At 35.6% G+C, this 14,157-nt stretch overlaps 1 protein-coding gene across 2 annotated transcripts in view; it reads left to right on the top strand.

The window, feature by feature from the left end:
* Positions 1–14,157, top strand: part of COL21A1 (collagen type XXI alpha 1 chain) — a 90,120-nt gene that overhangs the window by 9,141 nt on the left and 66,822 nt on the right. The window contains exons 5-9 of one of the 2 annotated variants that reach the window (XM_075707886.1): positions 127–300; positions 2,958–3,035; positions 5,172–5,180; positions 6,680–6,763; positions 9,058–9,120. In XM_075707886.1, coding sequence (XP_075564001.1) covers positions 127–300; positions 2,958–3,035; positions 5,172–5,180; positions 6,680–6,763; positions 9,058–9,120 — 408 coding nt within the window. The remainder of the gene's footprint in view (positions 1–126; positions 301–2,957; positions 3,036–5,171; positions 5,181–6,679; positions 6,764–9,057; positions 9,121–14,157) is intronic. The other variant, XM_075707887.1, reaches the window with a different exon arrangement.

The following is a 14,157-nucleotide window of genomic DNA, read 5'->3' on the forward strand; positions in this document are numbered from 1 at the left end:
GACAAAACCTGGCACATTGATCATCTCAACCATTAACAGTAATTTAAGTGTTGAAATGTAGTTTTATTGTTACTTAAATTGAAGACATTTTGTTTTAAACAATTCTGTTTTCTTCACTTTTCTTAGACGTTGTTTGATGAAGGCTGGCATCAAATTCGTCTCTTAGTAACAGAAGACTTTGTAACTTTGTATATAGATGACCAAGAAATTGAAACGAAGCCATTACATCCTGTTTTAGGTATTTACATCAGTGGCCTAACCCAAATTGGAAAGTATTCTGGAAAGGAGGAAACTGTACAGGTAAGCATATACTAAACCCACAATAATTCAGAAATTCTACTGTAGGTTAACATTGCATTGGCGCTTTCTGTTTTCTTGAACTTACTCTTCTAACTTACACTAGGCTGAAATGTAATACACAAAATTTTAGTAGTTAGGAGGGAACGTAAATGGTCAGGAGAACTCAGCACAACTGATATATCCTGTGCGGTGGGTGCTTAATTGGTCTCACTGACTCCAAGAGGCATTTATTTTTGCTGAACCACGAACTTGATGCAATGTGGTTGCCCAAATTTGGGAAACAGTGTCTCAAAGCAGGGGATTTCCTCTGTACGACACCTGCATATAATTTCCTTCTATCAGTGTATGGGTTATGCTGGTAAAAGAGGGAGAGAACAAAATTTTGATGAAGTTTCTTTCTCATCACTAGCTGTCATGAAAGTACAAGGTGTATCAACTCTGTCATACTGCAAATATTTGGTACTCAAACTGCCACTGTTTGATTCTGCTGTGCTGGGCCCACCCCCACCGCCTGAAAACCCTGTACCAAGTTTCTCCTCTATTCTGAGGAACTTTGAAGTCCTTTTGCCTTCAGCTCTTTACAGACACCAAAAAGCTGGTTAAAACTTCAGGCTGTATAGGTAAAGGCTGTGTAGAGCAGTGGTAAAGAGTATTACGTTTACAGTGTTCCAGATGTTGGCTAAATAGATTGTTTCCTTATATTTATAGCAATGTGGTAATGCTATTACTAATTAGACTGATAGTAATGGAAACAATACTAAGAAATACTGAATTACATAGGTAGATGTTGTTTTTAGTTACTTTGAGAGCTATGCTTTTTGGTACTCTAATTTCATGATCCTTACTGCTCCTATTAAAATATATGAATGTGTTTTGTACTATCTTCATTAACCCTCTTCAGATGTCTTTACTCAGTTACTCCTGAATTTTGTGCATTTGTAGCCAGGCTTCAGTTCTATTATTATCATATTCTAAAAGTGTACATGGAAACTTGGATGATGCACTGTGTGTGTGACTCAGCATTTCCGGTGGTAACATTGTCCATATACTAGAGTACCCCGCTGCAAAAACTACTGAATGTTTGTCACAGATTTCTGATAGGGCTTCAAGTGCTTATTGCAAGGAAACTAGAAATTTCAGAATTGTAATCAGTCATCTCGTGCATTTTCTCTGTTGGTGCAGGATTATCCCATTTTTACAGTTTTGTGCATTCTAGGGTTAGAGGGTTGGTTGGTTTTTGTTGTTGTGTCTTGTTTTTTTCTCTTAAGTCACTGCAGAAATGGGACTTTTATAGACACCCAGTAATACAGTTTCTGAGTTGAAGAATGTTAGTAGCAAGACATGTTATCTAAAATAAAAATGTAAACATTTTAGGAATGTCGAATTGTATAAGATCCTCTTCTGATAGTGGACTAGAAGAAAAGTAGAAAATCTGCCTCAGGATGCAATTTTGTATTTCCAGGTGATTTCTGTAATCTAAAAAGGGTATTTGCTTTCTCCACTTTCTCAGGCTGTGACGCATTCTGCAAAGCATTAACAGTCAAACTTTGCCAGGATATTTCTATTTAAACTATGATTATAGAGAAATATTTTAATGAATCTGCATACCACCTTTCAGTGAAAAGGTATTTTGAAATCCTTTAAGAAAGAAATCAGTTGGAGTTGGGTACAAAGTATGAAACAAGAATCTTCTTCAGAGATTCTTTGGTGAATTTTCATTCTCTTTCTGTGCTCTGATTCAGATGTTTTCTAGTGATGTTTTGCAAGTGTTCTTGATTTAATTAGGATCTTAGTGGCTGAAGTGCTTTCCAGGCTAGCGATGATAAACTTATGTATATACTTGTGTTGTGTATCGTAGACATTTTAAATTTGAAAACACATATTACTAGGCATGGTATTAACAGACTCCATTTTCTGTGCTTTCTTCTCCTGCTAGTCCAACTTACAGCCTGTGATTTCAAAGGGCTTTTTTCTCTTTAAAGTCATGATAGTTTATGCTAGAAAAACTGACTTCAGTGGTTTCATTTTTCTGGAGTGTAGCAACAGAGCAGAATGGTACAAACTTTTGCTTACCTGGTGCCAGTGTTTTTATCGGTTGCTTTTTAAAGCTTTAAGTTACACTGCTAAACTCTGAACCAAACTCTTTAAGGCATCAGGGATGCCTTCTGGTGCTTCACCAAAACGTACTAATCTTACCTCTAGTAGAGACAGGTCAGTGTAGAAACATCTTCTGTAAAGGGAAAGGTTGGTTTTGCCTGTGCTGTTGTAACTTGTTTCCCAATGTTATTGGCAGCCAATGTAATTCGTGCTGTGCGTGTTTGGATTTATTGCCAAGGATTAGGGGCGGTGATTTCTATTATTTTAGAAAAGAAAATCTTGGATTGATTATTTTTCTTTAAATAATTCTGTTACAGAATGTTTAATTGGTTGCATGTATTAATCATTGTGAGTAGCCTGACTAAAAATGTTTCTACATCTTTAACTGATTTTTAACCATAGTGGACACACAGAGCTTCCAGTTTCTCTCGCTTTATATATTTTGTTCATTTTTTTAAACTTGCGGATGATCTAATTTAAGAAGAGTATAGTTTAAACTAACCTAATGTCAGAGTATTAACACTTTCTCTAAAAAAAGTCTTTTATGTTTTGAATTACAGTTTGATATACAAAAACTGCGAATCTACTGTGACCCAGAGCAAAATAATCGAGAGACAGTCTGTGAGATCCCAGGATTTGTGAGTATGATAGATGAACTTTTGAGGACTATTTGGCATTTTTTACAAGTCATTGTTTAAAGCTGACTCAGTGAATTCTTAAAAAAAGTAAGACTACATTGATTGAGCTGGTGCAAACAAATGCTTGTTACCTGTGCAATATCAAGTGACACAGAACTTGCCTGTTTTCAGCCTTATTTTTGCACAAATGTATTTTAAATTTTTTTTTTAGTTTAGGTATTTGATGGTGGAAATTTGACAGCAGTATAGAAGAATCTCAGAACTTCTGTTATAATTTAAGATTTTAAACAGTATAAATTAATAAAACTACTAGGTTATAGCAGTGTAAAATACTTCAAATATTACTTTTTAACATCTCTGATACAGTTCTTGCTACTCATCAGGTCATTTAAGCTCTGAAATTTTTGTACATAACCAACAGACTTATACTTTTAAATCACCTTTTCCTATCAGAAGTATCTGTGCTGATGTCTGTGTTAAATATCCCATTAACTGAAATGTTGCCAAGATTTCATGAGGTATATTGTGGATAAGACAAAAATAAAATCCTGTTCAGGATTTTATGATTCATCTACACAATTCGGAAGCTTATGGGGACCCTTTGACCCTCTCTTTGCCCTCTTACAGTTAATTAGGCAATGAAATGTAAAACACATGCAAACAGATTTGGAAACCATTCATGACACACAGTTGGAGCTAGATTTTCAAAGGCATTCAGCTGCTATTTCAAAATAGAAGCAAGATACATACAGTTCCCTTCAAAATGTCCTCTTTTGGTGTCTAAACCAAACTGAGCTAAAGATAAGCGGACACCAGCATCTTACTGTGTAAACCCATATTCTTCATGTTGTGATTGGTTTAGTATTAGGACCATTTTGCCAGTTTGACATTAGAACCTGTGAATCTTCAACATCCAGATATTTTATTTTTTGCCAGACTTGTACAGAGCCCCAGCTATTCTGTTTTTCTTCTATTTATTTGGGGCCAGTGTGTCTGTTGCAATTAGCACCCTTATTAGGGCTTTTTCAAAACTCACGGCTTTCATTTAAGCAACAAGTAGGTGGCTGGATTATTTGCTGTTCTGAGATCTGATTGTGTGTGTCAAGAACTAATGGGTTCAGGAACACTTTTGTAAAGTTAGCTTTAAATCCTGAAGTAAATTTAGTATTTGGCACTTTAACTGCACCACATACCTTTTTGCTCTTTACAAAATAGAAGTAGGATAAGACAAGTAATAAAATGTAAAAAATTTTTGCATAAAGAAATCAAACACTAAAAAGTCCATCATATGTTGCTTTCTCTGCGATTTGGCAAGAAGTCCAAGTAAAAAGATTGCTTTTTGCCAGCTTAGTTTCACTTGCTGCTGTTGTAAATTAAATTTGGACTTTACCCATGAAATTCTGGACTCCTTCAGAAAATAAAAATGTTGGATGATCTCCAAGGAGGAATATGCGGTTTGTGGTTGTACTCTGTCAGAGTGTGGTTGTGTCAGAGCTCCTGAACTAAGCGGGGGCTGTATTATTACATGAGCTAATGGTGGCTACTAAACGATTAAGACAGACAATTTCATGGTTGGTATGCTGAAGTATTTGGGGATGGATTGTTCTGTGGTGTTGGAGATACTGGAAAACTCAATTCAATTGATAGTAGAGTCTAATGCAGTCACACAGGAAAGTGAGAAAAAGCCAGCATTGCTTCTGTGCTGCTGTATGTTTTCCCAGATGCTGGATTCAGGCAGAGATCAGAGATTTTAGAAATAATTTGGTACATTCTCTGACCTGAATGAATAAGCAGAGGATTTTTTTGATGAGAAGTTACTCCTGGCAAAAGACTTGACCCAAATCTAAACATTTAGTGTGTAAATATTTGCATGGTTCAGTATTAATTCTAGTTTTGTCATTGCCTTTTAAAAATTGCTACTGTAGCTCCTTAAACAAAATGAACTAAAAGTTCATATGCATTGATAGCAGCTGCACATAAGCCTGAGAAAGTCTAAAATTTTGAATTATAACTCCTTGACAGCTACAGCCCTGAATTTATGATTGGGTTTGGTAGTGTTCATTTGTTTACAAATGAATGGGTTTTGCTTATTACAAATATTGCTGTACTCTTAAACTGTGTTTCTTCTTGTTTCAGAATGGAGAGGTAGGCTCAATCCTAAACTGCTCAAACTCAGTTTAAGGTAGTATTTGACTTTATATAAACTTATTATTATTCTAGGGAGCATACACTTTGTTTTGAAAAGTGGACAGAGGTTTGCTAAGCTTGGAAGTGCTGCATTTCCATTAATTGAACTCTAGTCAATAGAAAAATTAAAAATCAGTTTTCTGAAGAAACCCATGTTTATTAGAATAAATTGTCTGATTTTTTTTCCCGGTTCAGTTCAATTGCTGTTATTTGCAGGGCTGGATGTTGTTGCAAAGTGAATTGGGATATGCACAGTCACGTACCTGTTATCTGCATCATGCTAATGGGAGCTCCCTGAAGGGGACCTTGTTTAAAGGCTTAATATGATAGCTTCCCTAACCATCCTTGTAACTTCACTTGGTACTGTGCAAAGGAAATGTGGATTTGTGTTTTAATCAATCATTTGACCCTGAGAAAGAAATCCATTCAGAGAACGTTGTAAACAGTCTGCATTATTTTAGAAAATATGAGTAAAATTTTATAGAAAGTGTTTCAGATAATAAATACAAAATCTACTTTTTTGTATCTTGGATTCTTAAATTTTTGCCTTTCTGTAGCTCTAAGGACGTGCTGGGTGAAAAAGAATTCACTGAATCCAACTTCAGTGTATAGGTGTAGGACAGATGCACCTAAATTTTGGGTGCCTGACCTTGGGCAAATGTAGTCAATCTAGTAGCTCTCCCCTTGCCTACCTTGGTAAAACACTGAGATTTCATGTGGTCTCAATGGTGTGAAGTAAATACCTCCAAAAAAAAAAAGAAAAATCTTCAGAGGGTGATGTGGTCTGCCAAGGTTTAGTGTTTACCACTGTGTGTATAGGGAGCATAGTTTGGAGGAGGTCCCCTAATGGTCTTTGGAGGATGGGCACCATGGAGGCCAGGACTCTGACTTGCAGGAGTCAGTGGTAGCAGCCATGCCCCACCTTTCCTCAAGTAGCTTCGTAGTTGGGACGCATGCCCAGGAGGTAGGAGACTTGGGCTTTACGTTCTTTTCAGGCTTGCTACACATGATAGCATGCCCATCAGTTGTGGTTGTTTTGCTATACATACGATTTATTAGATTCTTTTTACGAACTTTAATTAAATAGTTATATTTGATAATTGATCACACTTCAAATGATGAATATCAATTAGTTTAGGAGAATAGTTTTGCATGTGGCCAGATCTAAAATTATCAAACTATGTGACAAAATATTTGTGGAAAAGCAAATAGAGTTTCAGATATCAGCCCAGTATTGGTACTTAATTTTTTATTTATTTTTCTTCTGGGTAAAATGAGGAATTCATGCATACAAAGTAGTTGGAGGGCAATATTCAGGTAAGCAGAAGTTCCAGCAGAACAAAGGAGTGAAAGCCAGGACCTATGCAACCTAAGGAAAATCAACTTCATATAATGTTATGATACATTTGTTGAATGCTTTTGGCATGTGTATTGATGGCTGGTTTCACTCTTGGTAGTGCATGAATGGTCCTAGTGATGTAGGCTCAACACCTGCCCCCTGCATATGCCCTCCAGGAAAACAAGGACCTCCAGGCCCCAAAGTAAGTTTCTGTTCTGTCTTACTGAGTCAACTTTTTTTTTTCTTTTTTCCAAATCTTATGTTGGCCAGTCATAGTCAGGCAGATTAAAAAAGTAGGGGACAAGTTCTCCTAGTTCTGGTTTCCAGTGCATGAATATAGTGATTAGGATCCTCAAGGCCAGGTTTTGGTGCCATAACTCCTAATAACACAAATATATCTTTTATTTTTTAAGGAAATGCTCATGGATGTAAGGCTGTGTTTCCTTGCTACTCTTCAGCAAATTATCTTGCACTGTTAATTGTTTGAGAATGAAATGGTTTGCTAATAAAAGTCTTTTAATGGAGAGATTTTTTTTCCTTCTTTGTCAAAGAATGGACTAGATGCTTACTGGGAGAGTTCCACCTTAGCTGTTCTGATGACCTCCCTTCAGTGTTGGTGAAGGATTAAAATGAGAACCAGACTTGAGTCTCAGATGTCTAACATGGCAAACTCGAATCCCTAGTATTTTGCTGTAGTACCTTTCTCAATAACTGTGCTAAGCAGTGCTTCCAGAATTACTAGCTTGCCTTGTAAGGGTAGACAAGAAAACCCCAAACCGCTTGTCTTCCATTAAGCAAATGATTAAAACCCCTCTACTCTCATTATATAAGAGGTTAACAGTCTGCTGCAGCTACCTCAAGTCAAAGGGCGTTTTGCTACAGTGGTAAGGGTTCCTGATCAGGGAATTGGAATCCACAAGATGGAGATCATTATTATTTCATGCAATAGAACTTTTGTGGTCTTTCACCTTTTTTATTTTTCCTCTTTAGCATATTAGAATAAAAAGAGAGACAGAGAAGAAAGTATTCATTATTTAAAAAAAATTTAAAAGCCACATCCTGTAAAGTATGAAGGAGTATGAAAAATGAGAATTAGGGTGACCTATACAATTTTATTTCTATCCCTGCTTCATGTGCAATCTTTCAATTGCATTGCAGTGTAATATTTGTTTGGGGATAACTGAATAATACAGGTGACAAGATGGTGCCTGACACAAAAGACTGCAGAAAGAGTGAAAAGGAAGCCAGTTAAGTTTGTATAGGTTATCTTAGTTACAGTATTTCTTAACTTTTGAATACTGGACTTTGGAACCATATAAATTTAAACTTAATTTGTGTGTTTGTGATATCAATGGAGTACAATAAAATTAATTAAATTAAAACATTTAAAAATACAAGTAACTGATATTTTAACCTTTTCAAGTTAAAGGCATAAAATTTCATAGTTCAGATGATATATCTGAAAGCAAATTTGTTTTTTCTCAAATCTCAAACCTGGACTTCTTAATTTGGACAATAATAATTCTGGATAACTTACTGTTAATTTAGCAAATTATAACTGTTAAGCTTTTCTAAAGAGACATTGTTCTATATCCTTTCCCATTTAGATCAGCATTACATTTCTGTGACTTATATGTGAAAAGATGTTTTTTCACAGTCACATTGAAAGCTAGATTCCTATTTCCCTCCTAATGTCCTCCCTGTTTATGATGATTCTGCCGTTGTAACTGACCTGCAGGTCTGTTGATGGTTCAGGCTGAAGAAAGCGGTACCTGCTTAACACTCCTGTAGAAGTAAAATGTTTATTGGAATTTGCTGTGCTCAAATCAAGTCCATTAGTAAAATAAACAGAGAACTTTAATACACTAGGAGGATATATTGAGTAGGAAATTAAGTTCCTGCTTTCTTACCATAAACGTGAAGCCTGGGGAACTGACTTTTCCTTTAACATGGTCATAACAGAGGTTATCAAAATAACTGCAAAGGCCTTATAAGAAGAAATCTGAAAGAATATCTTTTTTAGACAGCAATAAGTGTGTGGAGAGGAGTTTCGTATTTAGCAGGTTTTAATCCTGGCTCCTGCCTTTCCAGTGCTTTTGCTTTAAGAACTAGACTCAGTCAAAGCAGGTGAGAGTTTTCTTCAGGGTAGAACTACTAGATTAACAAGGTTTTAATAAAGATTTTTCCTCTGTTTGATGAAAAGTGTTTTTATTTCTGTTGCTTAAGATGTCAAAAAGCTTGAAAGTATTTGAGGTGATGGGCCAAACGTGTGCTGTAACTGAGTGCGAGCTCACTTCTCCAAGTCCCGCACAAGAAATTAGGGAGAATTTTCCCAGGGAGGGGGTTACAAGATCAGTTCTTTTTTGCTGTAGCAATACTCCTCAATAGCAGGTATCTGGGCTTGCAAATTAAAGGTATTAAGGATAAGGTTGCTCTGTGCTAATTTTAAAATGGTCTTTCATATCTTTTGTGTGTTAACATATTGCTTCTTCATAGGGTGACCCTGGGCAGCCCGGGAATCATGGTTATCCTGGTCAGCCTGGTCCAGATGGTAAGCCTGTGAGTACTAAAAACTTAGTCATATATTGTAAATGCAAAACTAACAGGAGAAAAAACATGTACCGCTGCTACCAGATTTTCAAATTTAGATGATTTTGTCTCCATTCTTTGAAACTGTGAACGTCCCTTAAGCACTATCTGAATGTAACAATTCTTTGAATATGTTAATCATAGTATTTTTGTTTCAAGCTAAAATATTTTAAATATGATAGTATGAGTTAGGCAGTGTTGTAAAACAGAGAACAGGCTATGAGTGCTCCTGTTGGTCTTTGCGTCAGTTTGCAGCGGTTAAGTTATCACCTTCTGACCTTCAGTCTTTACTGATTAAGAATTTTTGCATTAGAAAGCACTTTAGGACAGCTAAATTCCTGTCTTTTTTGTTTAGGGATTGCTTCTCATGTTTAAGCTTGGTTCATTTAATTTCTTTTTAGTTAATTTCTTTTTAGGCTGCCTCAAGTAGTCCATCAAAATATGTAGATATGCATATACAATGTTAAATATATAGATATTTTGCAGTTCTAAAGATTATGTGTTAAAACATATTTCATAAAAATACCTATATTTTTCTCTTACCCTAGATTTTACTTTTTAAGCTGGCATTCCATTAGTATGGATGGTAAAGACTGGAAGAGAGCAGATGAATAATGCATGTTCCTGAAATAAAAATGACAGATTTGGCAATGGTTTGTCTGGTCTTCGTAGTTAACATTTTTTACTACAATACGATTGTAATAAAAGCAAATAAATATGTAGAAATAGCCTAAGGTTTCATTAAAAAAATGTATTAGATCTCTGAATTTAATTGGTAGCCTCTAAGATATTGACAGCCAAACTTCTCTGTTGAGTAAGGTTTTGTTAACAGCCTGCAGTCGCTGTATCACGAAAGTGGTGGTGTGCTGTGCCTCTGGTGTGTTAAGAGAAAGCAGGCCAAAAGCTGGGAGACGTGACCACCCATGTTTCTTTTCTAAGAATGTGGCCTCTGATGTTGCTTACTATTCATTAGAAGCCATTTTTATTTATATTAAAAAAAAAAGAAAAAGGAAAAGGTAAAAGACAATTGGGAACGTTAAAAATCATTTGCTTCTGAAAAGAGGATGGTTTCTCTGCTTGGATACCAAAAGCAGGAAAAGAAAAGTGCATGCACATAGTAGAAATTGTTGATTCATTGTAGCTTTTCATTCTTACTGTGAGGACTAAATTTTATGGTTGAGTACTTAGGTTGTACTGTTATTTTGAAATCTCCATGGTGAAGTAGAAGAGAAGGTAAGCATCCTGTCTTGAAATCCGCAGAAAATGCAATTAGGGAGGAGTCCCAAATACTATTGAGAATAAAAATATAAGAAGATGTCCCAAAACGTTAGAAAATAAAAGTGGATGAGTGCAGAGAAGACAAAATAATTTATGAAAGAAACATTGGATTGTGGACTGGGGAACTAACAGTCTATGGGTTTGGTTGAGACTTAGAAGGGATATTAAGTTATTCTGGGCCATTTTAATCCACACTTGACAAACTAGAGAGACTTCAGAGAAGGGCAACAAAAGCCTGGGTTGGACCTTTCAACTTCACTCTTTTAGTAATTTTTCTGTCCTGTGGAAAGATTCATGAGGATATTGTAACTAATCACAAGTCTTTCCCAAATCTGCCCTCGCTTATCAATTTTAGTACCTCTAGCATGTTATTCCTACTAAAGTGGCACTACCCGCCAACTTTAATGGCTTCCTAAAAATACCTAACATTCTATTTTTGTTAAGAACTTTTAGTACTAGTAATACATTTCATTTCTATGTCAGCTAAAGATGGAAACAGTGAGATTGATACTTACTTGGAAGTGTGTGTGCTGTAAGGGTAGTAAATATTACCAGTTACAAAGAGAAGGCTCCATGCTACACATTATAAAATGTTCCCATTTCTCCTATTTTGTTGCTTAGTTACATGTTGGCCTTTTCTTAGGGATAGCAGCTGGTTCATTTAACTGTGGTGATTTCTTTTGGAAGCAGAGTTAGTTTGACAGGAAAAAAAAAAGGTAGTGAAAACAAGAAATGCAATTGTTTCTAAATATTGAAAATTCCTCTGTTTTAAAATATGGGACTTGATATATTGAAACCTGGCCGTGGTAGCCCTGGTGACCCAGGAGAACAGTGAGTACCTGAATTTCTCAGTAGTTCCACAAGCAAAGATCCTCATTTTTCCTGTGACATTTTTATACTTTTGCTTTTGTCTTAAACAGCTTTTGATAGCTATTATCTTCAAAGGTTTTTTTGAGCTATAGAGAAAACAATCTGAATTGAAATTTGTCAGTGCTATAAAATACTACATTTTGGTTCCAGACAATCATGAAAATACAGATTTCAAAATAGGAATGGGTGGAATCTGATCTGGGGAGTTGTGATCTAATCAGAATAATTTTTCAGTTGATTATTGGTGGTGCTTAAGCTTCTGAAGATCAGTCCTGCTCTCCTATACAAAGACAGGTATGCAAACTGTCTCAACCCAGAGTTGCATGGGAGAAGGTGTCCATCATGGTTTGACCATGCCGATTGCTAAAAGTAGACTCGCAGTATGGATACACGTAGCAGAGCTGTCTTTAATCCAGCTAACTCTGATATTTTGAAAAATAAAGTGATAATTGTATAAGCTTTAGTGAAGCCAGAATGGACTGGATATTAGTAGGGAACTGTCAGTTTCCATTCTCTCTTTTAAAAAATAGATTAAGACTTTATTTCTGAAGTGCCCAGTCAGCTGCAACAGTATTGTTTTAGAAACAATTTGTTATGACTTTTTCATACTTTTATTAAGAGGTTTCCACTTCAGTGCTATATGTCTTCCCATAAGCACTGAAATTTGTAACAGTGTGAATCACAAAGGAGAAATGAATTGATACTGTAGCCTTTCTGTAACTTTGTAATCTGGCAGTTATGTTTTTTTTCCTGCAAGTGAGTCATACCGTGCGTAGACGGGCATTTTCTGAACATAAAAAAAGTTAGCAAAAGTATCTCAGACAATTAGAAGGGAATCAAAAAGCCCTGCTAAAGGAGAAATTTTACCATTTTGCTGAATTGAAGTTCATATGTTATTTGAAGTGCTTACAGTTAAATCCTATAGCTCTATTAACTGACCAATTTTTTTCAAAAATCAGCTGTAGCTTTTTGCACTTGTTCTTTGTAAGGACATAATTGCAAACCTATTAGATCATCTGCAGCTCTGGCCAGTACATTATTGTTCCTTACAGTAGATTCTTGAGTGCTTTCCAGGCTAGCTTTTAGCCATGAATGTTGGGAGACCCTTTAGATAACACTGTGCAGGAAAACAGATTACTCTCTCTGTTGTCTTCTTTCTGTTTTACTTATTTATTTGCTAATACAACTTGCATGTTTTCTGTGTTGTCAGTGATTTTTCTTGTTTGAAGTAACTTTGCTTATATGAATCTTTTTAGCTGTATCCCCTGGGGAACCCTGAAAAGCAAGCTCTTAATTCAGACAGCACAATAGGCTTACAGGTAGTTGTGTAGTCAGTGTTGTTTAATCAAATGGCTTTTGCATGAAAAGCTTTTCCTGGAAAGTCAGTCTTTTCTGTTCCCAAACACATTTTTATGTTCTTCTCTAAAGTTATTCCAGTTTGCCTATCTGGTATTCATTTTCTTGGAACAGTATAACTGGTCAACAAAACGTTTCTTCCTCTGAGAAAGGTTTTAGGCATGCATTTATATTACTATATGTAACTGATTTTTAAAGTAAAACATCAAAGAAAATTTAGTTTATTGTTTGTGGGTTGGCTAGATTGTTGTAATACTTAAAGTTAGTTTTAGTCCAGAAAAATGCAAAACGATTCCCACAAATATCTTCAATATTACCAGAAAATAATTGTTCACCTGGTGTTACCCAATAAAATTGTTTGCTGTAATATCTGGGGAAGTAAACATAAGCATGATTCATTTTCAGTCATTCTTTAATTGTTTTTTTAAATAGTTTTGTTTATAGGTTCTTTGGTTTTTCCCTTTAATTGCAACCTGTGTTTATTTTCCATACTCCAATACATACAGAAAAGACCAATTGAAGTATCCGGAGAAAAGCAGAAAAGTGAGAAGCATAATGAGTAATGAAAATACATTTTTTTCAATCAAAAATGTCATTTCGGATCTGAAATGATTAGATTGTCTTGTCAGGAGAAATAGCACTGGTAGATAAGCACGAGGATAAAAATAGTGCTTGAATCTCAACTGGATCTCATTTAAATGGGCATTATTCGTCAGAAAGAAGGAGCTGGAATGGTTGCTGGCTCTGAGAACGCTCAGCAGCCTGACTGTGTGGTCACAAAGCCATTTTTTTTTCCAAAGGATACGTTATATGTACTGGGGAAAAACTCAAGTTAAGGGGAAAAATAAATGAACAGAGTCTATGCAGTGATCACTTGTGGCTAATAGAGGTGATAGGTTATCAGTCTGCTGAAAGAAATGAAAAAATACACTTATTTGTCAATTTTGAACTTTGAACGAAGCAGCTGGCAAATCTGGACAATTTTCCAGTATTCTGTCTAGTTTCATTCATGAAAGTTGGGAACCATTTGCCTTGTCTCTACAGTGTCCACAAGCAATAAGCAGTGTAAAAATAATCTGGTGAGACTGACTTTACTGATATACCCAGATACAGAGTATATAAGGTACGAAAAGCCTCACATAATAAGTAATTTTTGATCATTCTAATATTTCTTTTTAAAAAACTATAGAACATTATTACAGCTGTACTACCTAGAGTTTAATAATAATTGGTGACCAACTGAAGGCTAAATCTTTTATGATGAACTTAGTCTAATGGCAATGGCCAGCTATTTCAACAGTACTTTTGGAATAAAAATGCATAATAGTTTCATGTATACATAGGATTACCTGTGCTATTGGATGTTTTGCCTGGGGATTTAAGTTGATATAAACTCTGCAGCTACTTTTCTCAGGAAACTTTCACAAACATAGTGAAATTCAGCTGTGAAATGCTGCTCTCAATTCCAGAAAAATACACGTTCCTCAGTAACACTGTGACCTT

The sequence above is a fragment of the Pelecanus crispus genome, chromosome 3, assembly GCF_030463565.1.
Source record: "Pelecanus crispus isolate bPelCri1 chromosome 3, bPelCri1.pri, whole genome shotgun sequence".
NCBI lineage: Eukaryota > Metazoa > Chordata > Aves > Pelecaniformes > Pelecanidae > Pelecanus > Pelecanus crispus.